This window comes from Hypanus sabinus, chromosome 6, assembly GCF_030144855.1.
Source record: "Hypanus sabinus isolate sHypSab1 chromosome 6, sHypSab1.hap1, whole genome shotgun sequence".
NCBI lineage: Eukaryota > Metazoa > Chordata > Chondrichthyes > Myliobatiformes > Dasyatidae > Hypanus > Hypanus sabinus.
This window is the reverse complement of record NC_082711.1, coordinates 63335019-63362691: the sequence shown is the minus strand read 5'-3', so window position 1 is coordinate 63362691 and position 27673 is coordinate 63335019. Positions and strand designations below refer to the sequence as shown.

The following is a 27673-nucleotide window of genomic DNA, read 5'->3' as shown; positions in this document are numbered from 1 at the left end:
GTCACATTACCGGTTTCTGTATTATCTTTCAACAGAAAAATCAACCATTCACCAGCACAAGAGGAAAACATAATATTGTGTACACGTCAATACTGACTGCTATGGAGTATAGTTATGATCACATTATCATTGTCTCATCACTTCCACCTATCCCTCCCCCACCAGATTCCATCTGCACCCTACCCATTCCTTCACCTCTTTACATTGGCCATCTCCCTTCTACTCCAGTGTAGGTTAAAAGTCACAACCAAAAACACACAATCCATTCCCTTCCACGGATACTCCTGACCTGCTGAGTTCCTCCAGCATGTTCTTACATCCAGATACCAGCATCTGTATTCTTGTTTATTCTCATACCTTGCATCTGTATTTTAATTTTGTTATTTGTATCTACTTGCAAATATTTTGGCATCTCTTTTTCTCAGTATTAAATCAACAAGTGATGAGGAAGAGCTTGAAAAAGATGCAAATACAACAACAGATATATATATATACACCAGGTTCATTTTATTTACAAAGCAAACTAATACTGATCTTTCCACACAATATGTCAACATTCACAAAAATATAGATACAGAAACCAGTCATTCGGGCATGTTTCCTGCCCCAAAACAAAATATCAAAAGCTTTGCCAGCATAGCAAAAGCAAAAGGGTATAAAGCAGCATTACTGGCACTTAGAGCAAGAACACTAAATGGTTGTAAGGACTGGTTGAGCTTTACATACTGTATAAGCAAATTGCACTTGGACAACAATGACTGTGGTAATCCAATAGTAAACCAAAAGGCAGGCACTTAAGTTTAAGCTGTTATACAAAATATTTTCATTCATGTTGTCTTTGATACAAACTATTAACTTCATTTATAAAATATAATATTTAACTTGGACAAATGACAATATTAAGTACAAAGCATGTTCTTGCAGAATTATTACAAAATGAATCTTCAGATCCAAAGTCAAGCACAGTCAAGTGGACTGCAAACTTCTAATAGAACTGCTTGCTGCCAGCTTCTGAGTTATACATTAACAGCTGCAAAGAAACAATACAAATTTAATTCTATTCCAAATCCAAATCTCTTACAGAATACCTAAATATTCATTAAAATAACCTAGAGTTTGGACTACCCTTCAAGAATTGCATTCAAACCAGAAAACCTTACACATGATAATTAATGGAGTTAAGATGACAGACAGCATATTATCAAGTGGACATCCCAAATAGACTGCATTGAGGTAAAAAGATTCCCTAAATTATACAAATACAACATGATGTCCTTAGCATCTGAAGGAAAGAATATCAAATGCATTTTTCACTAGCTTATTACCACTTTGGAAGCAGTGGTCTCTGGCTCCTTGCCATTTATGTCTTACAAGATTTTGACTTCCCAAATTGCATTACCTCTCATTTATTTGGATTAAATTCCATCTGCCACAACTCCACTGAATTTTCCAGTTGATGTATGTCCCACTGTAACCTTAGACAATCTTCTTTGCTGTGATTCCAGTGAACTCCTATTGCCTTGCACCTACATTCTCATCAGTCCTATTACAAACTAAGATCCCAGCAACACCACTGCTGGACCACGTTACAGGTTTCCAGTTAGAAAAACACCCATCCATTACGACAATCATCAAGCTAACATGCCTTGGATCTCTTGTGTCTTCACCTTCTGGACCAACCCAACATGCTTCTCCCCCTATGCTCAATTAACTGCTTTCCTCCTGTCACCTCAAAAATATTCGAACAAGGATAATTAATCCATCTTTTTAAGTCCTAAAACTCAGATTGTACAAATCTCTGCAAAGAACAGCATGTGATTGTCTATGGTAGGGACATGTTCGGTGCAACTTTTTGGGCCAAAGAGCCTGTATTATGCTGGAGGGTTTCTATGTTTTATGAAGTTATGTCAATGTAAACACATTAGTAAAACAGGTGAGAGAAATATTAGGTGTCAGGGAAAAAAATCCTCATTCAGGAAAATTGTGTTGTACCATAATAAATCAGGTTTCCAGTCTGCATCATCTAAAATGGACTTTGCTGACATTGAACTGAAGTGAAAAGCGTTCTATTCCCTAGCATTAAAACCCCTTACTTCAATTTACCCAATCTCTTGTATAAATTTTCTATTTGCATTTTATTTTAAACTGAAAATTTTAAATGAATTGGTATCTAGCTTGAAGAAAATATTTTACCTCTGATTTATAAAGCCCTGGCTACATGCCTAACCACAAGGCGGCAATGAGAACTGATATAATTAAATTTGCAATCTCATCAACTCAATCACTCCCATGGCTACTTTCCTTAATAGGACATTTTTGAATGTCTTGTCCATCCAAATTAGAAACATTTTGCAAAGATTCCCGCTGCATTATTGATAATTATTTACCACAGGGTTTAAAAGTCCATGCACAATAACACAGGAAATTCAGGGCAACAAATGATAAGGCTGCCACTTGTATCACATGTTCATGCAGTATTTCCATCTATGGAATGTCATCTAGTGCCGACAAGGAAAAGACCTCGTGTGGACGTTAAGTGAAGTTGGGAAATAAGCTGGTTAGTAACAGTATTCACGCTTAAGTCACCTGCCATAACATGTTATCCAGGCTCTCATCTGATTAATCACCTGAATGAGACATTACATCAGAAAACAATCACCACACAATATGGTGAGTTTGAAGCTAGTGGTGAAATTAGAATGTAGTGAAGATTGGCAGTGCATTGGGGGGCGGGGGGGGGAGCTTTTACGTCTTTTTTAAATCTGAAAGCTTCCTTACTTGATGGTTGAGGAACACGCCATATCTTGTAGGCCTGCCAGGCACCAATGCCATATAGAATTGTTGATGCAAAGCCAAAGAACTACAAAACAGAACAGACGATGTGAGTAATTATTTTTAATCACAAATCTTCATCTTCCTAATCAAGTCAGCAGTGAATTGACTGAACTCAAACAGAAGCTTGTTAGGAGCCAGACCATTGCTCTCAGTCACAAACAGAAAGAAATTCAGCTTCCCCCTCCCCCCGCACCCCACCAACCATTCAAAATTGGTAGCAGCATATTCTGCATCCCGGCAGATGCTGAACCTTAAGCAAAAATGAATCCCGGAAAAAAACCCAATAGGTCAAGCGGCATCTGTGGAGGCAAAAGTTGTAAGCTGACATACTGAGTTAAGATCCTGCATCAGGACTGAGGAGGAACAGGGAAAAATTGCAGCATGTAGGTGTAGGTGTGTGTGTGTTTCACTCTCTCTCTCTCTCAACTCAGCAGGCCAGGCAGCATTTATGGAAAGAGCTTTCTTCACCTTTTATTTCTTTCATCCCCTCCTCTTATCGTGTGTCCTTGGCCAAGTATCCCCTTCCCCATCTAGCTCTACCCATCACTTACCAGCCTCCATTAACACTCCCGGTCATTTCCCCACACGTTGTTTTATCTATTCATTATCCCCTCAAAGCTGGTTCCATCTATCAACCACCTCGTCACCACCTACCACTACATTCTGCCATATAATGGCAAATGTTCCTGTTCCATCTCAGTCCTGCTGCAGGGTCTCCAACCAAAGCAATTTAAACATTTCGGGTCCACAGATGCTTTTTTGACCTACAGTGTTCTTCCAGTTCTGCTTTTGGACTGCATCGAAGCCAACTATGATCTTCTATGATCAGTAAGCCCACTAACATCCACGAGGCACTTGGAAAATGTCAAGAAATACTCAAAACAAATGGTAACATAACAGCTAGGAGTGCCTCCTTTTTCAGAGACAAAATTGACTGGAGATGGAGTGGGTGAAGGGTGCAGTAACAGTGTTAATGTAACAATCTGTTGGAAGAGCTCTATGCAGGGAAAAGAAATGTTGATGTTTCAAGATCGAAATTCTGCACCAGGACAGGCTTGTTCCAGATTCCAGCACCTGTGGGTTCTTGAAACTCCAGTGTTAGTGTGATAAGTTAAACACAAGTCATGGTTTTAAAAAAATGGAAAAGAAAACTTGTGGGTATACAAGTCAATTATGACATCCATATTTGATTCTCATTCTGGTGTTCAGTCACATCATCTAGTTGAGTCTACATCTTCAAGAGAGCATTCATATGAGTTTACAGGATTTGGGACAGAACAAGACTGGGTGGGTTTAAGAAATGTAGGCCTCAGGCTTACTTGTGAGTTTTACTTCACAGGAATTTAAAAGGAGCAAATCCACTTATTGTTAGTTAATAGTTGATTACAATTAGCAGTAGCCAATAGTAGGGTCAAGTAGGAATCAAAATCATTATCATTGACGTACTGTGGAACCATAGAACATTACAGCACAGAAACAGGCCTTTTTGGCCCTTCTTGGCTGTGCCGAACCATTTTTCTGCCTAGTCCCACTGACCTACACCTGGGCCATATCCCCCCAAACACCTCTCATCCATGTACCTGTCCAAGTTTTTCTTAAATGTTAGAAGTGAGCCCGCATTCACCACTTCATCTGGCAGCTCATCCCACACTCCCAGTACTCTGTGTGAAGAAGCCCCCCCTTAATGTTCCCTTTAAACTTTTCCCCCCTTCACCCTTAACCCATGTCCTCTGCTTATTTTCTCCCCTAGCCTCAGTGGAAAAAGCCTGCTTGCATTCACTCTATCTATACCCATCATAATTTTATATACCTCTATCAAATCTCCCCTCATTTTTCTACGCTCCAGGTAATAAAGTCCTAACCTATTCAACCTTTCTCTGTAACTCAGTTTCTCAAGTCCTGGCAACATCCTTGTAAACCTCTGCACTTTTTCAGCCTTATTAATATCCTTCCTGTAATTCGGTGACCAAAACTGCACACAATGTATGTCATGACTTTTTTGTTCTGTGTTAACAGTACAGTGCAAGACTAAAATTACCCCAGGTTACAGAAATAAATGAACAGGGCAAAACAGGAATAAGAAGTTAATGTTCATGGGATCACAGGCAGTTCAGAAATCTGATGGAAAAAGCAAAGAAGCTGCTTCTAAAAAGTTAGGTGAGGGTCTTCTCCTGTGCCTCCTCTCTAATAGTTGTAATGAGCAGAGGGTCCTTACTCAAGGATACTGATTTCTTGAGGCACTGCCTCTTAAGTTGTACACAATTGTGGGGAGGGTGGTGCTCCTGATGGAGTTGTCCAAGTCTACAACACTCTGCAGCCACTTTCAATTTTGTGCATTGGAACCTCCATACCAAGCAGTGATGCAACTGGTCAAGATGCTACCCACTGTATATCTGTAGAAATTAGCATGAGTCTTTGGCGTCAGTCCAAATCTCAAGCTCCCAATGAAGTGGAGCTGCTGGCAAGCTTTTTTGTAATTACATCAACATGTTGAGCCTAAGATAGACACTCTACAGGAACTTGAAGCTGATTCTACTTTCCACCACTGACTCTTCAGTGAGGATTGATGCAAGTTCTCCTAACATCTCCTGCTTGAAGTCCATTATCAATTCCTTGGTCTTGATGACATTGTGTGCAAGGTTGTTATTTTGACATCACTAAACTAACCAATCTCTCTCACTCTTGTATAGCTCCTCGTTGCTACCCAAGATTCTAACAACACTGGTTGTCATCTGCAAATTTATGGATGGTGTCCAGGCTGTGCCTAGCCAGACTGATGAATGTAGAGAGAGTAGAACAGTGGGTTCAGCACACATTCTTGAGTACCTGTGTTGACTGTCTGCTCGGAGATGTTATTCCCAATCCACGTTGACTGTGGTTTCCTGATATGGAATTTGAGGATCTAATTTCAAATGGAGGTAAAGAAGCCCAGAGTTTGAAGCTTGTTAAGTTAGTACTGAACAGCTAATGATGTTGTTGCTGAAGGAGTGGGGAACTGAGTCTGATTTGAAAGGCTTGGTGTGGGGAGACTGAGTAAATGGCCCAGTGTTGGGAGTGAGAGCGGAGCTTTTGTGTAAAGGCACAAATGAGGTTTTATTTTGCTGTTGATTCTTAGCATTTGATCCATGAAGGCACAATGGTGGTTAGGACAGTGGCATTCTACGTTTGCAAGATATGGGAAGTCAGTGAACCTCAGTCTCCTCGATGACTACATCTGTGGGAAGTGCACTCAGCTGCAGCTCCTGACAGACTGCATTGAGGAAATGAAGCTGGAGTTGGATATACTCAGGATCATCTATTAAGCTTTCAGGTTCCCAGATAAGACTTTTATTGAGGTTGTCACACCCAAAGTACAGGCTTCAGAGAGCTGGGTGACCACCAGGAAATATAAGAGAGGCAGGCGGTCGGTATAAGCCATTCCCATTAACAGGCATACCTCTTTCGATATTGTTGAGGGAGATGTTCTTTCATTAGTTAGCAAAAATAATCCGGACTTTGGTACTGTGACCGGACCCGAAGCTCAGAAGGAAAGGGTGCAGTCAGACAGGGTGTCAGTGATATTAGACTCAATAGTGAACAGATCAGACTGGAGAAACTGTGACTGCAGAAGAGACTCCAGGATGGGGTTTTGCCTTTTGGATACCAGGGTCAAAAATGACTGCAGAACTAGCTTGAGCAGGGTAGCAAACTGCTGGAGGTCACTGTACATACTGGTACAAACAACATAGGTAGAATAAAGGATACAGTTCTGTAGAATGATGTCAGGATTTTGATAGGGAGTTAAGAAGCAGGAACTTGAGGGGAGTGATCTGAAAATTACATCTGGTGCCATGTACTACTGAAGTCAGGGAGAGCAAGTTTGGTAATCAGGATAGCTAGGGGCACAGTGAAGACAGGGAAAGAAATACACAAATATACTCTTCTCAGACTTCCAGCCATCTATTGATTTCAACCATTTCAATGACAAACTGCTATCCTCATCAGGGATGATGCCTGGGCAAGTCTAGACCAATGGTATATAATACACCCATAATCTGGCCCTCCTAATTGGTCAGTCCTCATCCAATCCACTCTCCCACCTTGTTTACAATCAATTTCCAGTTCTTACATAGGGTAGGACCTTTATTGTTACTAAAATTCTTTTCCTCTGGTTTTGTTTCAATGGCTTTGGGACTGCCTGGTGAAGGAAGCCATCGAAGTCAATCCTACGGTCATCGTGAATGCAAAGTACCCAGGACATCTTCAAGAGCAGTGTCTCAGAAAGGCAGCATCCATTATTAAGGACCTCCAGCACCCAGGGCATGCCCTTTTCTCACTGTTACAATTAGGTAGGAGGTACAGAAGCCTGAAGGAACACACTCAGTGATTCAGGGATCAGCTTCTTCCCCTCTGCCATCCGATTCCTAAATGGACATTGAACCCTTGGACACTACCTCACTTTTTTTTAATGTATTATTTCTATTTCTAATCTACTCAATATACATATACTGTAATTGATTTACTTATTTAGTTATTATTTTATATTATGTATTGCATTGAACTTCTGCTAAGTTAACAAATTTCACGTCACATGCCGGTGATAATAAATTGGATTCCGATTACAGATCCCTAATATTCAGCAAGAACTTGAGGAGATGGGTTGCACAGAAATTGCTCATAGTTTTAAGAATAATAGGGCTATATTATTGGGAGAATTTAACTTCCCTGTTACCGACTGGGCTACCTTGAGTGTTAAGGACCTGGACAGTGTGGAATTAGTGGAATGCACCCAGGGTAGACAAAATTAGGAGGTGCTACTGATAGTGAAGGTGGTCATCAAGGATTATAGGGGATTGTGATCAATATTGGAAAGTGAGCCAAGGAGTGGCAAATAGACCTAGCATAGGACTTTACTAAAAATGGTAGGGCACAAGTTCATCTATGGAAGGGGGATCTAGAAGTAACAGTCCATAGTTCATTGAAAGCAGGTTCACAGGTGAATCGGGTGGTGAAAAAGGCATTTAGCCCGCTGGCCTTCAGTCAGAGCACTTGTATAGCAGTTGAGATATTATGTTGCAGTTGTAAAAGTCATTGGAAGAGGCTGCATTTGGAGTACTGTGTACAGTGTTGATTCACCCTGTTATAGGAAAGACGTGATTAAACTGGAAAGAGTGCAGAAAAGACTTGAGGATGTTCCCAGGACTATAAGGCCTGAATTACAGGCAGAGGTTGGCCAGCTCGGTTTTTTTATGCCGCAGCATAGAAGACTGAGTGGTTACCTTTATAAAATCATGAACGGCATAGATTCGGTGGATGGTGGCAGGGTAGAGTAGGGGCATTGTATCCAGAGATACTGGCCACATGACAGATACACTGCCACCTGGCTGGTTGGAGGACACACCACATGCCAATCAACATTTGGTCCCTCCCAACTAATCAATGCACACCTAAATTATTGGTCACCTTAATTGGATTATCTCGCCCAGCCCCATGCTTTAAAAGGTGAGACTTGCCCTTGGCTAGCCCTCTCTTACAGACCACCACATTGGAGGTAAGTGCATTGATTTATGCTTGGGAAGGTCTATTGTTTGCCCTGGGAAGGGAGCCGCAGCTATCCAAGGTCAAGGGGGATAGCTGTTGTAGTGCTTTTCCCTTGTTCTTTGTTTGTGTAACTGTACCCTGTCCCCACACCGCTTCCTGTGTATTGTAGTTGCTTGTGTTGACCCGACTTCCCCTTGTAAATAAATTCCTCATTATTAAAACTGTGTGTGTCCAGGCCTCTACTGTTGAGACTCAAAGAACCAGTTATTTTCCGTCACAACAGGCATCCAAAACTGGGGGTGTAGATTAAAGTGAGAAGAAAAGTTTTAAAGGGGACTTGAGGGGCAACTTTTTCCATATGCACGTGGAATTGGCTGAAGCAGGTACAACAGTATCATTTCAGAAACACTTGAATAAGGTACATACAGGGGCAGGGTTTGGAATGTTACAAGCTGAATGGAAGAAATCGTGACTAGTTGGGAGGGCATGGACTTGTCGGGCCGAACAGCCAGTATCTGCGCTCATTGACTATAACATCCATTTCACTCAATGTTCTTCATCATGCTACTTTGCTTCTCAGTTAACTTTACTTCAAAGTGCATTAACTCTCTTGGGTTTACTGGTGAATACCAACAATCAGTTTTGAAACTGTCTCACATTCCCCAAATGAAGGAGCATTTATTTATTTATAAGATATCTGCATGATGTTCCAAGATTTCAAATGCACAGATCAAAATAAAAATGGTGTTTCTTACCACTCCAGCAGCCAATCCAGGTTTTCCATTCGTTTTAGTTGCTCCAACAATCGATGCAATCAATAGCAGAACGGTCGCAATAACATAGTGCAAGAACTCCTACGTAAAAATCATAACACTGTAAATAGAGCTCCAAAGATTGTGAAATTATACAGCTGACCCTGCATTGTGACATACAACTAAAATTAAATAATCATTTGCTTTAATGCAGTAACTTACAGTAGTTTAGGAGTATTTCACAAAATAGAAATCAAATTGACAGTAATAAAACTATTGTGAAATCTGGCATGCAAATTCCATCATGTTACACTATAATCTGTAAAAAGTAATAGTGAGGAACTGCTACCTTTTGGATGTGATGTTAAAAGTTCTCTCAAGTGGGCAGGAAAGACTAATGGTGTGTCATTCTAGTATTCTGGCTAACATTTATGGTTCAAGAGGCACTTATAAAATGGATTACCTAGATATAGTGTCAAGACAATAATCGCTCCCTCAATATTAGAAAAACTGTTGATTTGGCTACAGGAAGCAGGGTGGAATACACACCCCTGTCTGTGTCAATGATGCTGACTTGGAGATGCTAGAAATTTTCAAGTTCCTGGTCCAGCCACGTGGACAGTGGCCAAGAAAGCAACTTCCTCAGAAGGCTAAACGAAATTCGACAGATCTCCAATAATCATCACTAATTTTATTTAAACTGATACTCCACAAAAAGCATCCTATCCCAATGCACTACAGCTTGGTATGCCTAAGACCAGAAGATATTGCAGAGAGTTGTCAGTGCAGTCCAGATTGATTCCTGGATGGCAGGACTTACATATGAAGAAAGACTGGATCGACTAGGCTTATACTCAATGGAATTTAGAAGATTAAGGGGGGGATCTTATTGAAACGTATAAAATTCTAAAGGGATTGGACAGGCTAGATGCAGGAAGATTGTTTCCGATGTTGGGGGAGTCCAGAACGAGGGGTCACAGTTTAAGGATAAAGGGGAAGCTTTTTAGGACCGAGATGAGGAAAAACTTCTTCACACAGAGAGTGGTGAATCTGTGGAATTCTCTGCCACAGGAAGCAGTTGAGGCTGGTTCATTGGCTAAATTTAAGAGGAAGTTAGATATGGCCCTTGAAGCTAAAGGGATCGGGGGTATGGAGAGAAAGCAGGTACAGGGTTCTGAGTTGGATGATCAGCCATGATCATACTGAATGGCGGTGCAGGCTTGAAGGACTGAATGGCCTACTCCTGCACCTATTTTCTATGTTTCTATGTTACTCCAGCCCATTCCTACTCTCATCTTTCTTCTCAGTCACTCCCAGTGGCAAAAGATACAAAAGCCTAAGAAAGGGTATCACTAAGCCCAAGGATAGCTTCTCTCCCTCTGTCATAAGTTTCTTGTACGGATCTCTTTGATGATGAAGACAAATGACTGATTTCTCAGTCTAACTTGTTTTGGCGCTTGTATTTTATTTATTGACCCACACTGCCTCTCTCAGTAACTCTATATTCTGCATTGGTACTTTGTCCTTTACTACCTGTGTATGGAATGATATGTCTGGATGGTGTGCAACCAAAAACTTGTCACCACATCATTTTACATATTAACAATAATAAATTACCAATTATTCAACACAGAACAGTACAGCAAAGAAACAGACCCTTCAGACCACAATATTGTGCCAAACCAGCAAGAAAGTATATCAACCCACCCCCCCCCCCCAATAAACTCATCCCTCCTATCTACACAATGTCCTGTCTTCCTCACATTCATGTGCCCATCTAAATGTCTATTAAAAGCCTCTAATGTATTTGCCTCTACCAGGGCATCCACGACTCAATTAAGATGAGTAAAAAAAAAACATACATCCACATCTCCTTTGAACCTACCCCCCCCCCCCCACCTTCAATGCACACCTTCTGGTATTAAACGTTACTACCCTGGAAAAAAATATTCCCTATCTCTGCCTCACATAATCTTATAAACCTCCATCGGATCTCCCCTTAGCTTCTGCTCCTCCAAAGAAAACCAGCCATGTTTATCCATCCTCTCATGATAGCACAGGCAGCATCAAGGTACACCCTCTCCAAAGCCTCAACATCCTTCCTATAGCAGGGTGACCAGAACTATATGATATTCTCCAGATGTGGCCTAACCAGAGTTTTATAAAGTTGCAACATCAAGATGGCGGCGCCACACTGCAGCGGCCTCTTCGGAATGAATATCTGTAATCTGTCAAGTAGGATGCCGTGTACAATCCTGATTTGATGGAGACAGACAGGTGAAGCACGGAGGAACATCTGGTGAAACTTTTGAAATGCCTGCTTTGCTGCTGCTGCTACAGTGCGATTGGAAAATCTCTGGGAAGAAGGCCCCGAATCCTCAACTTTGCCTGTTGCTCGGTGGCCGGGACCGGGGTCGAAGCCCTCGGCAGAGATGGTGCTCGGTGTCAGAGGGCTGGTTGGAGGCTCGAAGTTTTCGGAAGGACTCAAGAGTTGGCTGTAGTTGGGTGTTTCCAGGGGGCTGTATCAGCAAGGTTGCGGCACTGGAGGTTCATGGCATGAACAGTTTTTCTTCCTTTTCCCGTCTGCGTCAGATGATGGGCTGTTGGGACTTCGAGACTTTTTTTTAAACCGTGCCATGGTCTGCTCTTTATCAGATTACATTATTGCTTTCCACTGTTGGAACTATATGTTAAATTATGTGGTTTTTGTCAGTTAGTCCTTTATCAATTATGGTATTGTCTGCACTGTTGCAACTAAATGTTAACTATAACTATGTGGTTTTGTGTAGGATTTTGGTTTGTTGGGTGGTAGTGCTGGTCTCTTGACTTGGTGTGCCTGGGTAGTCTTGTTTTGTCTAGTGGGTTTGGAGTTCCTTTCCGGGGAACGTGCTAAGATGGTAGCACGATATCGATACGCAGCAGCCTCTCCAGACTCTGGATTAGGGATTACCAAACATTATGTGGTTTTTCTGGTGTGGTCTGTTTTGTCATGTGCTTTTTTTGTGATATCATTCTGGAGAACATTGTCTCATTTTTTAACTGAATTGCATTTGTGGTTTCTAAATGACAATAAACTGAATCTGAATCACTTGACTTTTGAACTCAGTGCCTCGATTAATAAAAGCAAGCATTCCATAAGCTTTCTTAACCAGCCTATTGACCTGTGTAGCCATTTTCATGGAGCTATGTACTTGGACCCCAAGATCTCTCTGCTCAGCAACACTGCTAATGATCTTGCCCTTAACAGTGTACTGTCTCCCTGTATTTGCCCTACCAAGGTGCAACACCTCACTTTTATCTGGGTTAAACTCCATCTGCCATTTCACCGCCCAAAGCTACATGTATGTCCACATGTATATCGCGCCACATTGCCAGTCTTCTACACTATCCACAACTCCATCAATCTTGGTATCATCCACAAACCTAATAACCCACCCATCTACATTTTCAATTGGGTCATTTATGTACATCTCAAACAGCAAAGGTCCCAGCACAAATCCCTGTGGAACACCATGAATTAGAGATCTCCAGCTCAAACAAGTCCTTTCAACTACTACCTTCTGTCTTCTATGCACAAATCAATTCTGAATCTAAACAGCCAATTCGCTGTGGACCCAGCGCACCTTAATCTGTTGGATGAGCCTCCTATGACGGACTTTGTCAAACGCTCTACTAAAATCAACGTAGACTGCATCCACTGTTCTACTTTCATCAGTCTCTCTCATCACCTCATCTTTTCCCATTAATGTCTGTGCAATCATGTCGTTTAATCCCCCTATATTAAAACAAACCTCAAAACAGTAATTCTGAACTGTTTTGTAATACCCAGTCTTATAAAAGATGTTTTACATACGTATATAAATTCTCTCAAAGGCCTTTTTCTAATGGTAAAAATTGGAAGAAATCATATACCACTTCCGCAGACTTACTTTCAAGCTGGTGTTTCCAATATAACTGGCCAATGTTGATTAAACAGATCTAAGGGACTCAAAGACACACTCACAACAAAAATGAAACAATAAATTTACATGTTAATTATTAGAATTTAAAAACTTACTGTCAGTGACCAGTGTATGCAAGTCATCTTTTGGTAAAGTCTTGTTAGGTAAATGAAGTAAAATACCAAGACCTTAACAAAAAACCAGATGGTGACAACTTCAAAATAGCGGTAAGCCGAATAATAAGACGATTCTGAACAATGTATACATATGAATGCTATGAACACCACAATCTGAAATAAAAAGAGAAAATATGCATTACATTAAAGCAATTAAAAACTGTTGAAAACCAAGCAACAACTAATCTGTTGCAAGAACTCAGTGGCTCAAGCAGCATCAGTGGGAAGAAATGAATAGAATATTTTGGGTCAAAACCATGCATCAGGACAATTGTGGACAAGAAATCACAAGTAACATACGATCCTGAATAAAATTATGGAATTTCACAATATTTTCAAACTGCAAAGCATGTTTATAGCTCTTAAAGAACCAATATGTTGCAAATTACTGAAGATGATTTTGGGTAGATGCAGCTTATCAGCCTGGAAAGGCAGTCCATTTAAGAGAGGGAAAACTCTGATTTCAAACCTCTGCTGCCTTGTGGCCATACCCACTCATGGGAAAGGCTTCAGGAGTAAACCCTGAGGACAAATCTGGAGCTGGAGTCCCTAAGGCAGTCCGACATTGCCTTCAACCTCATTCTGGCAACTCTTGTGATGACACTGGTGCCAAAATGTATTGGCCCTTGCTTCCCTTGGATAACATCAGTTGTGTGGAGAGGGGAGACTCACTGCATGGGCAACTGCCGGTCTTCCATACAACCTTCCCCAGGCCTGCACCCTGGACAGGGTGCAGGTCCATGGTCTCGTGAGACTAACAGATGCCTCACACACTGAAGTGGACGTAATCCAAAATTTGTTGGTCCATAAATACACGGAAACTAGTAGAATCAACAGGGGATCACTTTACTGTGAGTCATCATCTGTTAACATCAAGGCATTACAATTTCCCCTGCAATTAGCAGAAATTACAGTGCTGCCTCATAATTCCAGGAACCCTCCACTCTCTGCGTAGAGTTTCCACATACTCTCCTTGACCACTTGAATTTCTGCCCATATTTCCAAAGACACATAGGTGGTGAATGAGCTATTGTATACAGCATTAACCCTCCATGTATACCAATGGAGAAGGAACCAAAAGCAAGTTGTCTGGCATGCAGGAGAAAATACGTTGCACAGCTGCAGAGAAGAGGGGGCCCCCAGAGACTGATGGGATTGATCCATGGATCCCAAAAGACCCAACAGCCTCCTTGTCTCATAAACAAGCAAGCATGTGGACAAACAAGGTTCATAAGGGGAAGGTTTTGGCAGATAAATGCCGAAGTGGTGCGTACAGCCCAGCACATCTGTAGATGTGAACTTCCCACTACTCGGGACATTTACAAAGAAAAGTGTGTAAAGATGGCCCGAAGGATCATTGGAGACCTGAATCACCCCAAACACAAACTGTTCCAGCTGCTATCATCCTGGAAATGGTAGCACAGCATAAAAGCCAGGACCAACAGGCTGCAGGACAGCTTCTTCCACCAGGCCATCACACTGATTAACTCATGCTGACACAACAGAATTTCTATGTTATCTTGACTATCCTGTTGTACATACTATTTATTACAAATTACTATAAATTACACATTTAGACGGAGGTGTAACGAAAATATTTTTACTCATGTATATGAAGGATAAGTAATAAAGTCAATTCAATTCATTTAACCAAATAGTTCTGCTGAAACTTTAACAAATCAAAAAAAAATTGCTCAAGGAGACGTGGATCCAGGATGACTTTCCAAATGAGTGAGGTGTTCTTTTATGACAGGGTCAAAGATGGCCAGTAGTTTCAGTAAGCCAAGGAAATTTCACACATTGGAGTCATCGTCTAGCTGAAGTGAGTCCGTGTCCTCGCAAAGCCAGGTTCTGAGTCGCAAGGAATTTTATGCAGTGAAGGATTCTCGTCAAGGTATCATGCCACTTCTGCTTTTCCTTCTCAATCAGTAACTGAAATATCGTGTCAATAACTCATCTGGTTCCAGCTAAATTTCTTTCCACTGTGTGAAGCATTCCCGATGATTCTTGGCATTTTCATGAACACTAACCCTTTCAGGTGCTTTCCACTGGTTGAATCCACTTTCCTGCTCCAATGAGGATTGATGGTCTGATCAGGAATAGAGAAGACAACAGATATAAAATGCAGACTTTTTAGAAGGGGAATAGATCCTTAAATTTATTGTTCAATATGGAGATGAGAGTGTCTTCCCCAATCTTCGCATTGCTATTCAGATAATGCTAACCATCACAGTTTCCACCACCAGCTGTGAGAGATCATTCAGTACGTTAAAACTAATACTTCTGTATTTGAGAGCTTCCATGGGCCAAGGAAGACTGTGATCTTGCTCTGCTGAGTGTAGAAAGAGAAGAACATGAAAAAACTGTCATTGATCACTTCATAGACCAATTTGCATCAGTGAAAGCAAGGAAGGTGCAGTTATAATTTTCATGTAGCGCCATAATTTGTTAATTAAAAGGTTAAGAAGCTTGATCTGTATTTTTGAACTGATATTATCTAAAGGATGGGTGTCAGATGTTTCAACAGGGGAGCAATTACAGTGCCTGCCATAGGCACTATTTTCTGTAGATACACCCCTGTTGCACTCCTTCTCTTCCCCCTTCTTATTCTCGATTCTTCCCCATTCCTGTCCAGTCCTGATGAAGGGCCTCTGCCCAAAATATCAACCATTAATTCTGCTCCACCTGCTGAGTTTCTCCAACATTTTGAGTGTTGCTAACAGAGCAAATTGGATACAACTTCCGTTGTTGAAATTGAGAAAAACTGAATTATTAATCCACATCTAAATAATGAGAATGTGTATACCATATCTACAGTAGTTTATGCTTGTTTTAGTCACAAACATCCAGTTTACTTTGTTGCTCTTTATCGTGGGCATCAACGTGACACCAAAGTGCAACTATGAAGTTCAAATAAACTACTGCAAATTATACACTGAATGTAATGAATATAGTAATTGTCAATACTTGAGAAAGAATCCTTAAAGCGGCCAAAGTGGGGTTCGAGACGTTAGTCAGACATAAAAGGCCTATTATCATCTTGGATAATCAGAAAAGGCCTCTCCAGCATTATCCACACCCAGACAACAATTCTGCTCAAAATGTCAACATCCTATATTTATTTTTTGCTATCCCTGTGTCATTAGTCCAAGCATTTTCTATTATCTTAAAAGACTTTAGTAGTTCATGCTATTTTTCCCCACTACGTGGCTTTTGTTGTCATTGTACATAATCTTAGTGCCTTTAAAAATGGGACCCTGACAAGAATAGAAACAAAGAATACCTACAGCACAATACAGGCCCTTCAGCCCACAAAGTTGTGCCGAACATGTCCCTACCTTAGAAATTACTAGGTTTACCTATAGCTCTCTATTTTACTAAGCTCCATGTACCTATCTAAAAGCCTCTTAAAAGATCCTATCGTATCTGCCTCCACCACTGCAGGCAGCTCCTCTGTACCTGCTTCCCAGCACCTTAAACCTGTGTCCTCTTGTGGCAAACATTTCAGCCCTGGGAAAAAGCCTCTGTCTATCCACACGATCAATGCTTCTCATCATTTTATACACCTCTATCAGGTCACCTCTCATCCTCCTTCATTCCAAGGAGGAAAGGCCGAGTTCACAGTCTACTCTCATAAGGCATGCCCCCAATCCTGGCAACATCCTTGTAATTCTCCTTAGCACCCTTTCTATGGTTTCCACATCCTTCCTGTAGTGAGATGACGAGAACTGAGCACAGTACCCCAAGTGGGGTCTGACCAGGGTCCTATATAGCTGCAACATTTTCTCTCGGCTCCTAAATTCAATTCCACGATTGATGAAGGCCAATACACCGTACACCTTCTTAACCACAGTCAACCTGCACAGCTGCTATCAGTGTCCAGTTTCTTATCATTCAACCATATACACCACCAAACGAGATAATGTTATTCTAGACACACTACATATAACTCACACAGACCACATAAAATATTACCACAAACAAATTAACAAGTAATGTGCACTGACAACACAATTTAAAAAGTAAACAGTATAATGCTACTGGCACTGAATACCTGGGTGATGGCAGGGAGTTCAGTCATCTCATGGCCTGCTGAAAGAAGCTAATTCCCATCCTAACAGATCTAGCCCTAATACCATCTTACCTCATGCCTGAAGATCATTGGAAAGATGGGAGAGATATTGACAATGCTAAGAGACCTGCATTGGCAGGATCACAGCACGGAAACAGGCCTTCTCAGCCCTCCTAGTCCGTGCCGAACTCTTAATCTCACCTAGTCCCACCTACCCGCACTCAGCCCATAACCCTCCACTCCTTTCCTGTCCATATACCTATCCAATTTTACCTTAAATGACACAACTGAACTGGCCTCTACTACTTCTACAGGAAGCTCATTCCACACAGCTATCACTCTGAGTAGAGAAATACCCCCTCGTGTTTCCCTTAAACTTTTGCCCCCTAACTCTCAAATCATGTCCTCTCGTTTGAATCTCTCGTTTGAAAAATACAGGTGTTTTTGTTCAGACAATCAATTTTATATAATTTCACAAATACAGAGGGAACAAAATCAAGTCAAGTCACTTTTTATTCTCATTTCGACCATAACTGCTGGTACAGTACACAGTAAAAATTAGACAACATTTTTCCAGACCATGGTGCTACATGAAGCAGTACAAAAACTAGACTGAACTACGAAAAACAACACAAAAACTACACTAGACTACAGACCTTCCCAGGACTTCATAAAACACACAAAACAGTGCAGGAATTACAATAAATAATAAACAAGACAACAGGAACAGTAGAGGGCAGTAAGTTGGTGTCAGTCCAGACTCTGGGGATTGAGGAGTTCGATGGCGTGGGGGGGGGGAAGAAACTATTACATAGTCTGGTCGTGAGAGCCCGAATGCTTCGGTGCCTCTTCCCAGATGGCAGGAGGGAGAAGAGTTTGTATGAGGGATGCAACGCTGTTTGCCTTGTGGATGTAGTGTGTGGTGTAAATGTCTGTAATGGCGGGAAGAGAGCCCCTGATGATCTTTTCAGCTGACCTCACTATCCACTGTAGGGTCTTGCGATCCGAGATGGTGCAATTTCCAAACCAGGCAGTGATGCAGCTGCTCAGGATGCTCTCAGTACAACCCCTGTAGAATGTGGTGAGGATGGGGGGGTGGGAGATGGACTTTCCTCAGCCTTCGCAGAAAGTAGAGACGTTGCTGGGCTTTTTTGCTATGGGGCTGGTAATCTGTATGTACAAGTAAAAACCACATTTTTTTTTTAAAAAGCACACACAGGTGCACAGCCTCTTCAGCATGGTGCAAAGGAAGTTAAATAAACACAGAGAATCTGAAGCTCCAGCAAGCCTCGTACAGCTTTAGCTCAAACATCTATACACAAGTTATATTCGTAATAGAAACCTGGTGAAAATGAGGTTTTAAAAAATAACTGCAAAATATCTTCATGTGGCAACTTCAAATGCTGACCGGTTTTGGCAGAAGTAATTTCCTGCAGAATGGATTTGATTGAACTAATGCGTCTTTGAGGAAATTGGGGACATTTAATCTCAGATCTGACAATGCAAAAAAAAATTACCAAAATCTGAAAAAACTTAAAAATACAACAAGTATAACTTAAGCTAAATGGCTGAGCAATGCATATAACACATTTAGTATGTACACCACCAACTTTTCATCACACCCCAAGTTCGTCAACATCAACTGCAGTAACTCCCTTAAATATACAGTCTTACTCTAACATCCTTTACCAGGAGTATTAACTTGCTATTCCAACATCAAGAACATCCGCACCAAATTCAATATCTACAGTAGCACATTGTTCAAGAGCAGAGACTGAATAATATTACTTTCAAGTCTAATATGTGCTATTCCAGATAGAACCTCCTCAGAACCAACTGCATTGTAACAAATGAGCAAAATCTAGTTGATTTTCCAAATTGTTATCCTGGCTAAGCAACTTTATGCAATTGGGTTCTTCACAGGACACAATGTTCTTTAATGAAAAAGTACCTCAGTTGACAATCAGAGTAGATCAAAGATACACAAGTATGGAGGGACTTGAAGAGGTGGCGGAGATTGAGATCAACAATGCCATAAAGAAATTTTGCACCAGATGAAAAGGTTGCTGGCCCAAAATTTAAAATCTTACTGCGTTTAAATTCTTTTAGTATCTGGCTCTTCCTCAATCCAACATTTTGCCACTCTTATAATTTTCCCAGATCTTTATCTTTGCCCATTTGTGCACCTTTATCAAATGACCCACATCTCACGATGGAATTTTCTCCATAACCACATCTGACTTTCCTCTTTCAGATTATCCTAACACCCCAGCTGCTTGACCTCTATTTCCCCCAGCTCAGTATCCAGTTTCATTTCAATTACACCACTGAACTGCCATGGTGCTTTCTCTTTGAATTTCAAGTTCATCTATTATTGTGGGCATGCATACACAGGGTATAAATGTGATGAAAATCTGCTGTTTGCAGAAGCAGCACACCAACACAATAAACAGAAGTTATCTATAAGTTTACGATCACTTCGACAAATGCAAATAAACATTAATGCAAGTTGAGAAAAAAAGAGAGATAAATAAATATTGCAAAGTAGTGTTAAGGTTTATCAGGCCACTTCAAGAACCTGATTGCAGCATTAAGAGGAGAACAGGGCTCAGATCGCTGGAGTCCCTAATGATAGATGTCACCTCCCTGAAAATATAAATATCTTTGACAGAGAGGAGAGCTGTACCTATGACACGCGTTAAAGGCATTGCATAAATCCAAATGACTGGTTCCCGCTTATCCACCATATGCAGTACACATTTATCTGTAATAAATGCTGCGAGGTCATATTTAACCTAAAAACATATTCACTGACGATTCTGTAATTTCAGGAGCTGTTTTATCCAACTCAACTGCCTCTGCCGTTTGAGCACAATCCACAGCCCTAATTTTCATCCAGCTGCTCTGAAACTACAACACTTCTCCACTGTCTTTCCTTCAAAATTCTTCTCGCAATCTTCCCTCCATCTAAGCCTCTAATCTATGCTTCAATGTTCATTTTCTTCACGTCCATTTAAGGACCACAAGACAGTTCCTTACATTGAAAGTACGTCATTAATAATTGTAGGGGTTGAAATACACAAATAATAAGGGAATAAAATGAAAATAGAAAGTGCTGTATTTGATAAAACACCTTTTAAAATAGTAATTAAAAATGAAAGCAGATGATTTTAAAAAGAATTTAGCTGTATGGATACATTGCCATGGATTTTGGAGTTGCTGGGAAAATCTCTACAAAACCATATTACACCAACATGGGAATTATATTGAAATGTTTCCATAATAATAAATTAAACAGTTTTAACAAATTGTTAAGAAGAGTTCAAGGGATCACTGGAAGTGCTGGACATTCTGGGATGAACAAAACTATACAACACACTGTGACAGGGAAAATGTATGCAAGTCATTATTCCTCAAACTCTTCCTCAGTAACTTTTTTCCAATTCCAAACACTTTAAAATCTGAAAATTTAACTCTGTTGAGTTATCATAATCAGGTTTAACATTGTTGGCATATGTTACGAGATGCTGTTTTGCAGCAGTAGTACATTGCAACACAATTTTTTTTTAAACTATGAATTACAAGGAGGAGAGATAAAACAAATTCAGTAAGTACTGCAAAAAAAAGGGAGAAAAGTAGTGAAGCAGTGTTGATGGAATTATTATCCGTTCAGAAAGCTGATGGCAGACGAGAAGAAGCTGTTCCTGAAACTCTGATCATGTTTCTCTCAAGACCCTGTCTTTTTGAGGCATCACCTGTTAAAGGTGGGGGGTGGGGGTCTAGTGCCCACAATGGAACTGACTGAGTTCACAACTTTCTGCAGCTTTTTTCAATCCTGTCCTCCATACAAGATGAAGCTACCAATAAGAATGCTCTCCATAGTTCACCTGTAGAAATTTGCAAATGTTTTGGTGATATACCAAGTCTCCTCATAAAGAAAGGTAGACAGTGTCATGCCTTGCTTGTAATTGCATCAATATGCTGGTTTCAGGATAGATCTTCAGAGATTTAGCATCCAGGAACTTGAAACTGATCTCTCAATGAGGACCAGTGCATGTTCCCTCAACTTCAACGTCCTGAAGTCCACAATCAACTCCTTAGCCTTCCTGACGTTGCGAAACCACTCAACTAGCTGATCTACCTCACTCTTCCATACCTCCTCATCACCATTTGAAATTCTGCCAGCAATAGTTGTGTTTCAGCAAATTTATAGAAGCTGTTTGAGCTGTGCCTAGCCATACAGCCATGGGTGTAGAGAGTAGAGCAGTGGGCTAAGCACACACCTTTGAGGTGCATCAGTGTTTACTGTCAGCAAGGAACACAAGTTATTTCTGATCCGCATAGACTGTAGTCAGCCGGTGATCAAGTCAGAGATCCAGTTGCAGAGGGAGGTATAGAGGCTCAAGTTTTGGGTACTTATTAATTAGAACTGAGGGGATGATTGTGTTGAATGCTGAGCTGTAATCAATGAACAGCAGTCTGACGTAGGTATTGCTATTGTCCAGGTGATCCAAGGTAGAGTGGAGAGTCTGAGATTGCATCTGTTGTAGTCCTATTATGATGACAGGCAAATTACCGTGGGTCCAGGTCCTTGCTTAGGCAGGAATTCATCCTAGCCATGACAAACCTCTCAAAGCACTTCATCACAGAAGATATAGCTGCCCCTGGGCAATAATCATTGAGGCAGCTCACCCCGCTTTTCCTGGGCAGCATGTGATAATCACACTTTTGAAGCCCGTAGGAACCTCCAAATGCAGCAGTGAGAGATTGAAAATGTCCTTGTACACTGCCGTTGTTTGGTTGGCACAGGGTCTCAATGCTCTAGCAGGTTTACCATCCAGAACTGATGCCTTGTGAGGTCACCCTCTTGAAAGATATTCTGATGTTGGTCTCCGAGAAAGAGGTCACAATGTGCAGCAGGGATTCACGCAGGTGTGGTTTAATTCTCCCTCTGAAAACATGCATTAAAAAAAAGAGCAATGGTTGCTCTGGGAGTGAAGCATCACAGCCATTCATGTTAGGCTCCACTTTATTGGAAGTAATGGCCTGCAAACCCTGCCAGAGATGACATGCTTCCAATTCCATCTCTAACCTCGATCAGAATTGTTTTCTCATTCTTAAAATAGCCTTCTGTGGGTCGTACCCGGACTTCTTGTGTAGTTCTGGATCACCAGTCTTGAATACCACAGATATAGCCTTTAGCAGACTACAAATCTCCTGGTCCATTTGGTTTAGGTATATCCAATACAATCCCGAAGGCACACACTCATCCACACAGACAAGTCAGTTACTATTGTGGCATGTTCATCCAGATTCAAAGATGAATCCCTGAACAGAGTCCAGTCCATCAACTCAAAGCAATCCTGCAAGCATTCCTCTGCTTCCTTGACCATACAGTTATGGTCCTCACTACTGGTGTTGCGATCTTTCATCTTTGCCTATACACTGGGAGTAGATGCCCAGTCTGGGGTATGGACTTTCCGAAGTGAGGGTGTGGGATGGCATGGTAAGCTTTTGTGATGGTGGTATAACAGTAGTTAAGTGTGTTGGCTCCTCCGATTCCACAGGTGATATGTTTGTGGTAGTTATTCAGAGAATTTGTTAAACTGACCTGGTTGAAATTCCACACAACATAGTGAAAGCATCAGGGGCACTGTTACATGCTTGCTGATTATGGTGCTCAGCTCTTCCAGTGCCAAGTTGATATTGCCCCGAGATGGTACGTACACCACTACCAAGGCGGCAGCAGAAAATTCTCTCACCAAATAAAAAGGACCTAACTTGACCACTAGATATTCCAGGTCGGGTGAGCAGAACAGAGATGCACAATGATAAGTTATAAAGCACACACCACCTCCTCTACCTTTAAAAGAGTGAGCTGACTTGTCTTTGTCGAGAATGGTGAAGCCATTGGGTTGCAGTACTGGATATGAAATAGCAGTTGACAGCCAAGTTTCCATGAAGCAAAGTAAACTTCAGTCCCTGATGTCCCTCTGGTACAGCAATCTAGCTCTGAGATCTTCAGTTTTATTTTCTAGAATCTGTAGGTACAGTCACCGGTAGGACAGTCAGGAGTCAGGGGGTTCACTCATACTCATAGACTGGCATGCTGTCCCTGCTTGTTTTCTTAAAGGGGAACCACACTTGCAACCCAAGTCTACCATCCGAGGTTCGTCAATTTTGAGTATCAATAGATTTTTTTTTATATACGTCTTAAAATAATGCTGCTTACTGAAGTTCCCATGGCTATGTGGATTAAAACTGTAGTATATTTGGCTATTCCCATTGGAGTCGAATGCAGAATCACCATTTATCAGCACCATCTTACTGGCAGAATCTGATAAAGGGTTTTTTGACCCAAAATGTTACATCTGCTTTTTTCTTTTCAGATTTGCTGCCTGGCATGCTGAGTGCTTCCAACATTTCCCATTTTCCCTTCAGATTTCCAGTATTTGCAATTTATAATTTCCTTTCACTTGTATGAGTGCTTATGGCAAATTAGCAAGAGCTTGACGGTACAGACAATAACCATCTTTTTGAGATGGAACACAGGATTATATATAAAAAACTATTTTGGGGAATAGGAATGGCAAGATAGCATCAGACTGTGGCAATTTTTCCCCCACAGCACCTCGGTAAATGTGACAATAACAAAACCAATTCAATTCTAAACAGGAGTGATGCTGGATTTATAACAGACCCTCGAGCAGTGTTGTGCTTCTTTTAGGCATTTATTAAAGTGGAAACAGTGCCAAGATCCACTGAAATTCAAGGATGAGAATTAGAGAAAGTGTTGCAAACGTAATCCCACTATTGCAACCCTTCCTCCCAGAAAAAGCATGCACACTAAATTCTCAGTTTTCAAGACAGACAGGGGCACAACCTCAAATGCATAACAAAAGATGGGTAATTATAAAATCCTATCCATGACAAACAGTGATCAACCAGTCCTTGCAATTCTAAACAACTTCTACAAACACACCCATGTTCCCCACCAATAGTGTTCCCAAACCTAATCCTGCCCTTGGCCCAGGCCACATAGCCCAGGCACTAGCTCCAGCTCTGGCAAAACAGCAATTATTAATATTTCACCACTTGCCACAGATATTAAATCCAATACCTCCCACAGTAAACAAAATCACTGAAGCCACAGAAGGCTCAGGAAGAATGTGCTATATTTAGCAACACTCCCCGAAATACATAGCTGACCTCACAAATATGCAACTCAACAAATAGTAAATTGGTGGACAACAAGGACTAAGTGACAATCTGCCCCACTCCACTCCCCCCGTCTTCCCACTTAGCCCAACCATCGAGAGGCTGATTCATTGCAGAACTCTTGGTGAAAGAGGCTAACCATTTACTGTTACATACGGACTGAACTGTAAAACCATCACCTCATTCAGACAGGATCCTGGTGTTCTTGCAACAATGAAACAGTGATCCCCAAGCTGCACAGCTTCATGCAGAATGACTGACTGAGGTAATATGCAATGGCTGCCTGAGGACAGGTGTTGGCTGGGCCAGGCAAAGCAATGTGACTTTTCAATAGGTACATTTAATGTCGGAGAAATGTATACAATATACATCCTGAAATTCTATTTCTTCGCAAACAGAGGAGTGCCCCAAAGAATGAATGATAGTTAAATGCTAGAACCCCAAAGCCCTCCCATGCATAAGCAGCAAAGCCCCCCCTCTTCCACCAGCAAAGAAAGAATCGGCACCCTCACCGAGCACTCAAGCATGCAGCAAAGCATCAGTGAAGACACAGACTTGCAGTACCCCAAAGACGACTCGTTCACCCGGTATTCGACATACCACAGGCTCTCTCTCCCCCTAATAAGGGGAAAAGAGCTGTCCCTGTTTCACTCAGTACCATGTTATAGAGCCAGCAAAGGGACCATTGCTGGGGATCAACAGTACAAGATGGAATCCCCAGATTTCTCGATATTTCTGATATTGTGTAATGGAAACTACTGTCTTCCCCCATCTAAATGCTTAGCTATGCAAGCCTCCCCCCCCCCCCAAAAAGAAACAGGTTTCCAGTGGTAACAAGCACAACAGTAGCCTCAGCTGTTTCATACCCTTCCTCAGCAACTCATTCATTGGGATAGGCTCACAAATTTTTAAATAGTTGCAGTGTTGCTGGCAAACAGATCTCCAGCACATTAGAGACATCCATAAGGTACTACCCGACTCTTTTATCAGTGGTTCCACTGGTAAAGGACAGTAGCATTGGCTTTCAAACTTAACTTGCTGCGACGGGGTAAATCTCTAATGGAAACAACAGATCAAGCAATAAGCTTGGAAGGCAAGGGCCTTGCACTCCCAACCACATCTCCACCCCCGGATAATTAAAAATTAGAAAAGAGAAGTGGCCACTACACTAAAATTCACTAAATAATATTTGAGAGGCAGAGGGCTGTTGTAAAATGGCTTGGCAGAGCAGTGAGCTTCAACTGTTAACTGCCCCTTTTATGAAACCATTTTTAACCTGTAATAAAAACAGGAAACTCAGACAGCTTTGTAGAAAGGTATCACCCTTTGATCTGACACATCCCTTGCATTTTCTGTATTTTTAATTTTGGACTTCCAATATCTGCAAGATTCTTTTGTATACTTTCACACTCACGTGATGCAAGACTACTTCTTAAAAGATCAATGGAGCTACAAAACACTACAGATGTTGGAATATTAAACAGCGGGGGGGGGGGGGGGGGGGGGGGGGAGGAACAGGCTGTGGAAGGAACTCAGCAGGTCAGGCAGCAGCTGGGAGGGAGATGGACAGTGGACATATTGTGTCTTGAGATGATTAATACTGACTAAAGACCCAGCATAAAGGAATGAGGGAAAGAGGCAGGATAAGCCATAGATGTTGCTTGATTCGCTGAGTTCCACCTGCATTTTGCTCTTTAACAGATTAAATCACGGAAAGGCATAGGATAGGTACAAATCCCTCAGCTAACAATGTCTGCACCAAATACCATGCCAAAGTAAACCAAATCTGCTCTAACCGCACATGGTCCCTATACCCCCATTCCCGCTATCGTACTTGCTAATCATTTTCCACCCGAGGAACCTGCGAGACTGGGCCGACAAAGGTGACAGTGAAAACCACTTTCAGTGTAGTTGCTATCATAAAACAATGTGAATCAAGTGTTCCCCTTCCGGATCGCTGCCATTTACTATAAATAACCTTTCAACTAGCAGGCCACATCGCGAACCAGTTCGGAATAAGGCTCCAGGACCGGAAACATTTGCCGGCTCTTTCCACAGATGCAGCCCGACCTGTCTGTAGAGTGTTTCCACATCTTCTGTTCTAACTGATGTGCGTTGCGAGGTGTGGCCGGGTCCGCTGACAGGCGCAGCCTCGGGACGCCCGCAAGCTGCATTCCTCGCTACTCCAGTCCCACAAGCACCGAGCCGGCATTTCACAAAGCAGCCCAGAATGTGGCGGTCACTTCGCGCAGCCCGATGTTCGCAACAAGTGTAAATAAACCAAATAGGCAGCAGGCCAAACTTACAAAGAAAGATGCGTTTGCGTGATAGACGAGCCCTGCCCAGAAACTTCAGGCAACGGAATAAAACTCGTCAGTCATTCTTATTCCAACAAAAGCAAATAAAAGCAAACAACACTTCAACAAACCAAAAGGTGACAAGGTTGCCTCGGCTTGGACGATGATACCGAAGTCAGAGCGCCTTACACTTTACAAAAAAATTTGAAAACTAACAAAGTTCTCATTAAACGCAGTTTTGTCTTCACACCTACTTTCGTGACGCTACAGGTCCGTAAGTGATAGGTGAATAAATAAAAGCAAAATATTTCGCTCTGAGTAGGTGTAAGGATGGGACTCACATTGGCAGAAATGCCGATTTTTCAAATAAAGTTTTGACTTTAAAACAGTGCAGAAAGGAGGCGCGGACAGTAAAAGAACGGTGGACCATACCGCTTGCATTATCTTCAAAAGCCCAGAGAAGGACCTTGCATAGCCTAAATCTAAGAGACCACCATCCCTGGAGCGGGTACTCCCCATATCCGCCATCCTCTTTCCGAGACAAATTCCACGAAGCTTCTTCACTGAACTGAGTTCGAACGCGCTCGTCACTTGATTGGCAGTTGCCCCGACTATTTGCTCACGAAGCTCGAGCTGCTGATTGGCTCCAGGGCACGCTCCTGTCAATTGATTGGTCGCTACTGCGGCAAGATTTCCGCAAATCCGGGGCTGCTAATTCTCTCCACGGAGTGCGGCCCCGGAATGTAAACGCGAGTAGAAGTCAAATCGTTTTCCAAGATCACAGAGCCGGTATCTTGCGCTATGCCCGTAATGTTTGTGCCTAATTTATGTGAAATAACCTGAGACTATGAAATAGGGTAAG

At 41.7% G+C, this 27673-nt stretch overlaps 1 protein-coding gene across 1 annotated transcript; it reads right to left on the bottom strand.

The window, feature by feature from the left end:
* Nucleotides 1-486: 486 nt before the first annotated feature.
* On the bottom strand, nt 487-27385 carry cmtm7 (CKLF-like MARVEL transmembrane domain containing 7). The gene is made up of 5 exons (XM_059972297.1): nt 27244-27385; nt 13165-13338; nt 9111-9209; nt 2779-2860; nt 487-1030 (listed from the first exon to the last, which is right to left on the bottom strand). The coding sequence occupies exons 1-5, from the start codon at nt 27337-27339 to the stop codon at nt 1017-1019; spliced, it is 465 nt and encodes a 154-aa protein (XP_059828280.1). The 5' UTR covers nt 27340-27385; the 3' UTR covers nt 487-1016.
* Between the last annotated feature and the right edge of the window lie 288 nt (nt 27386-27673).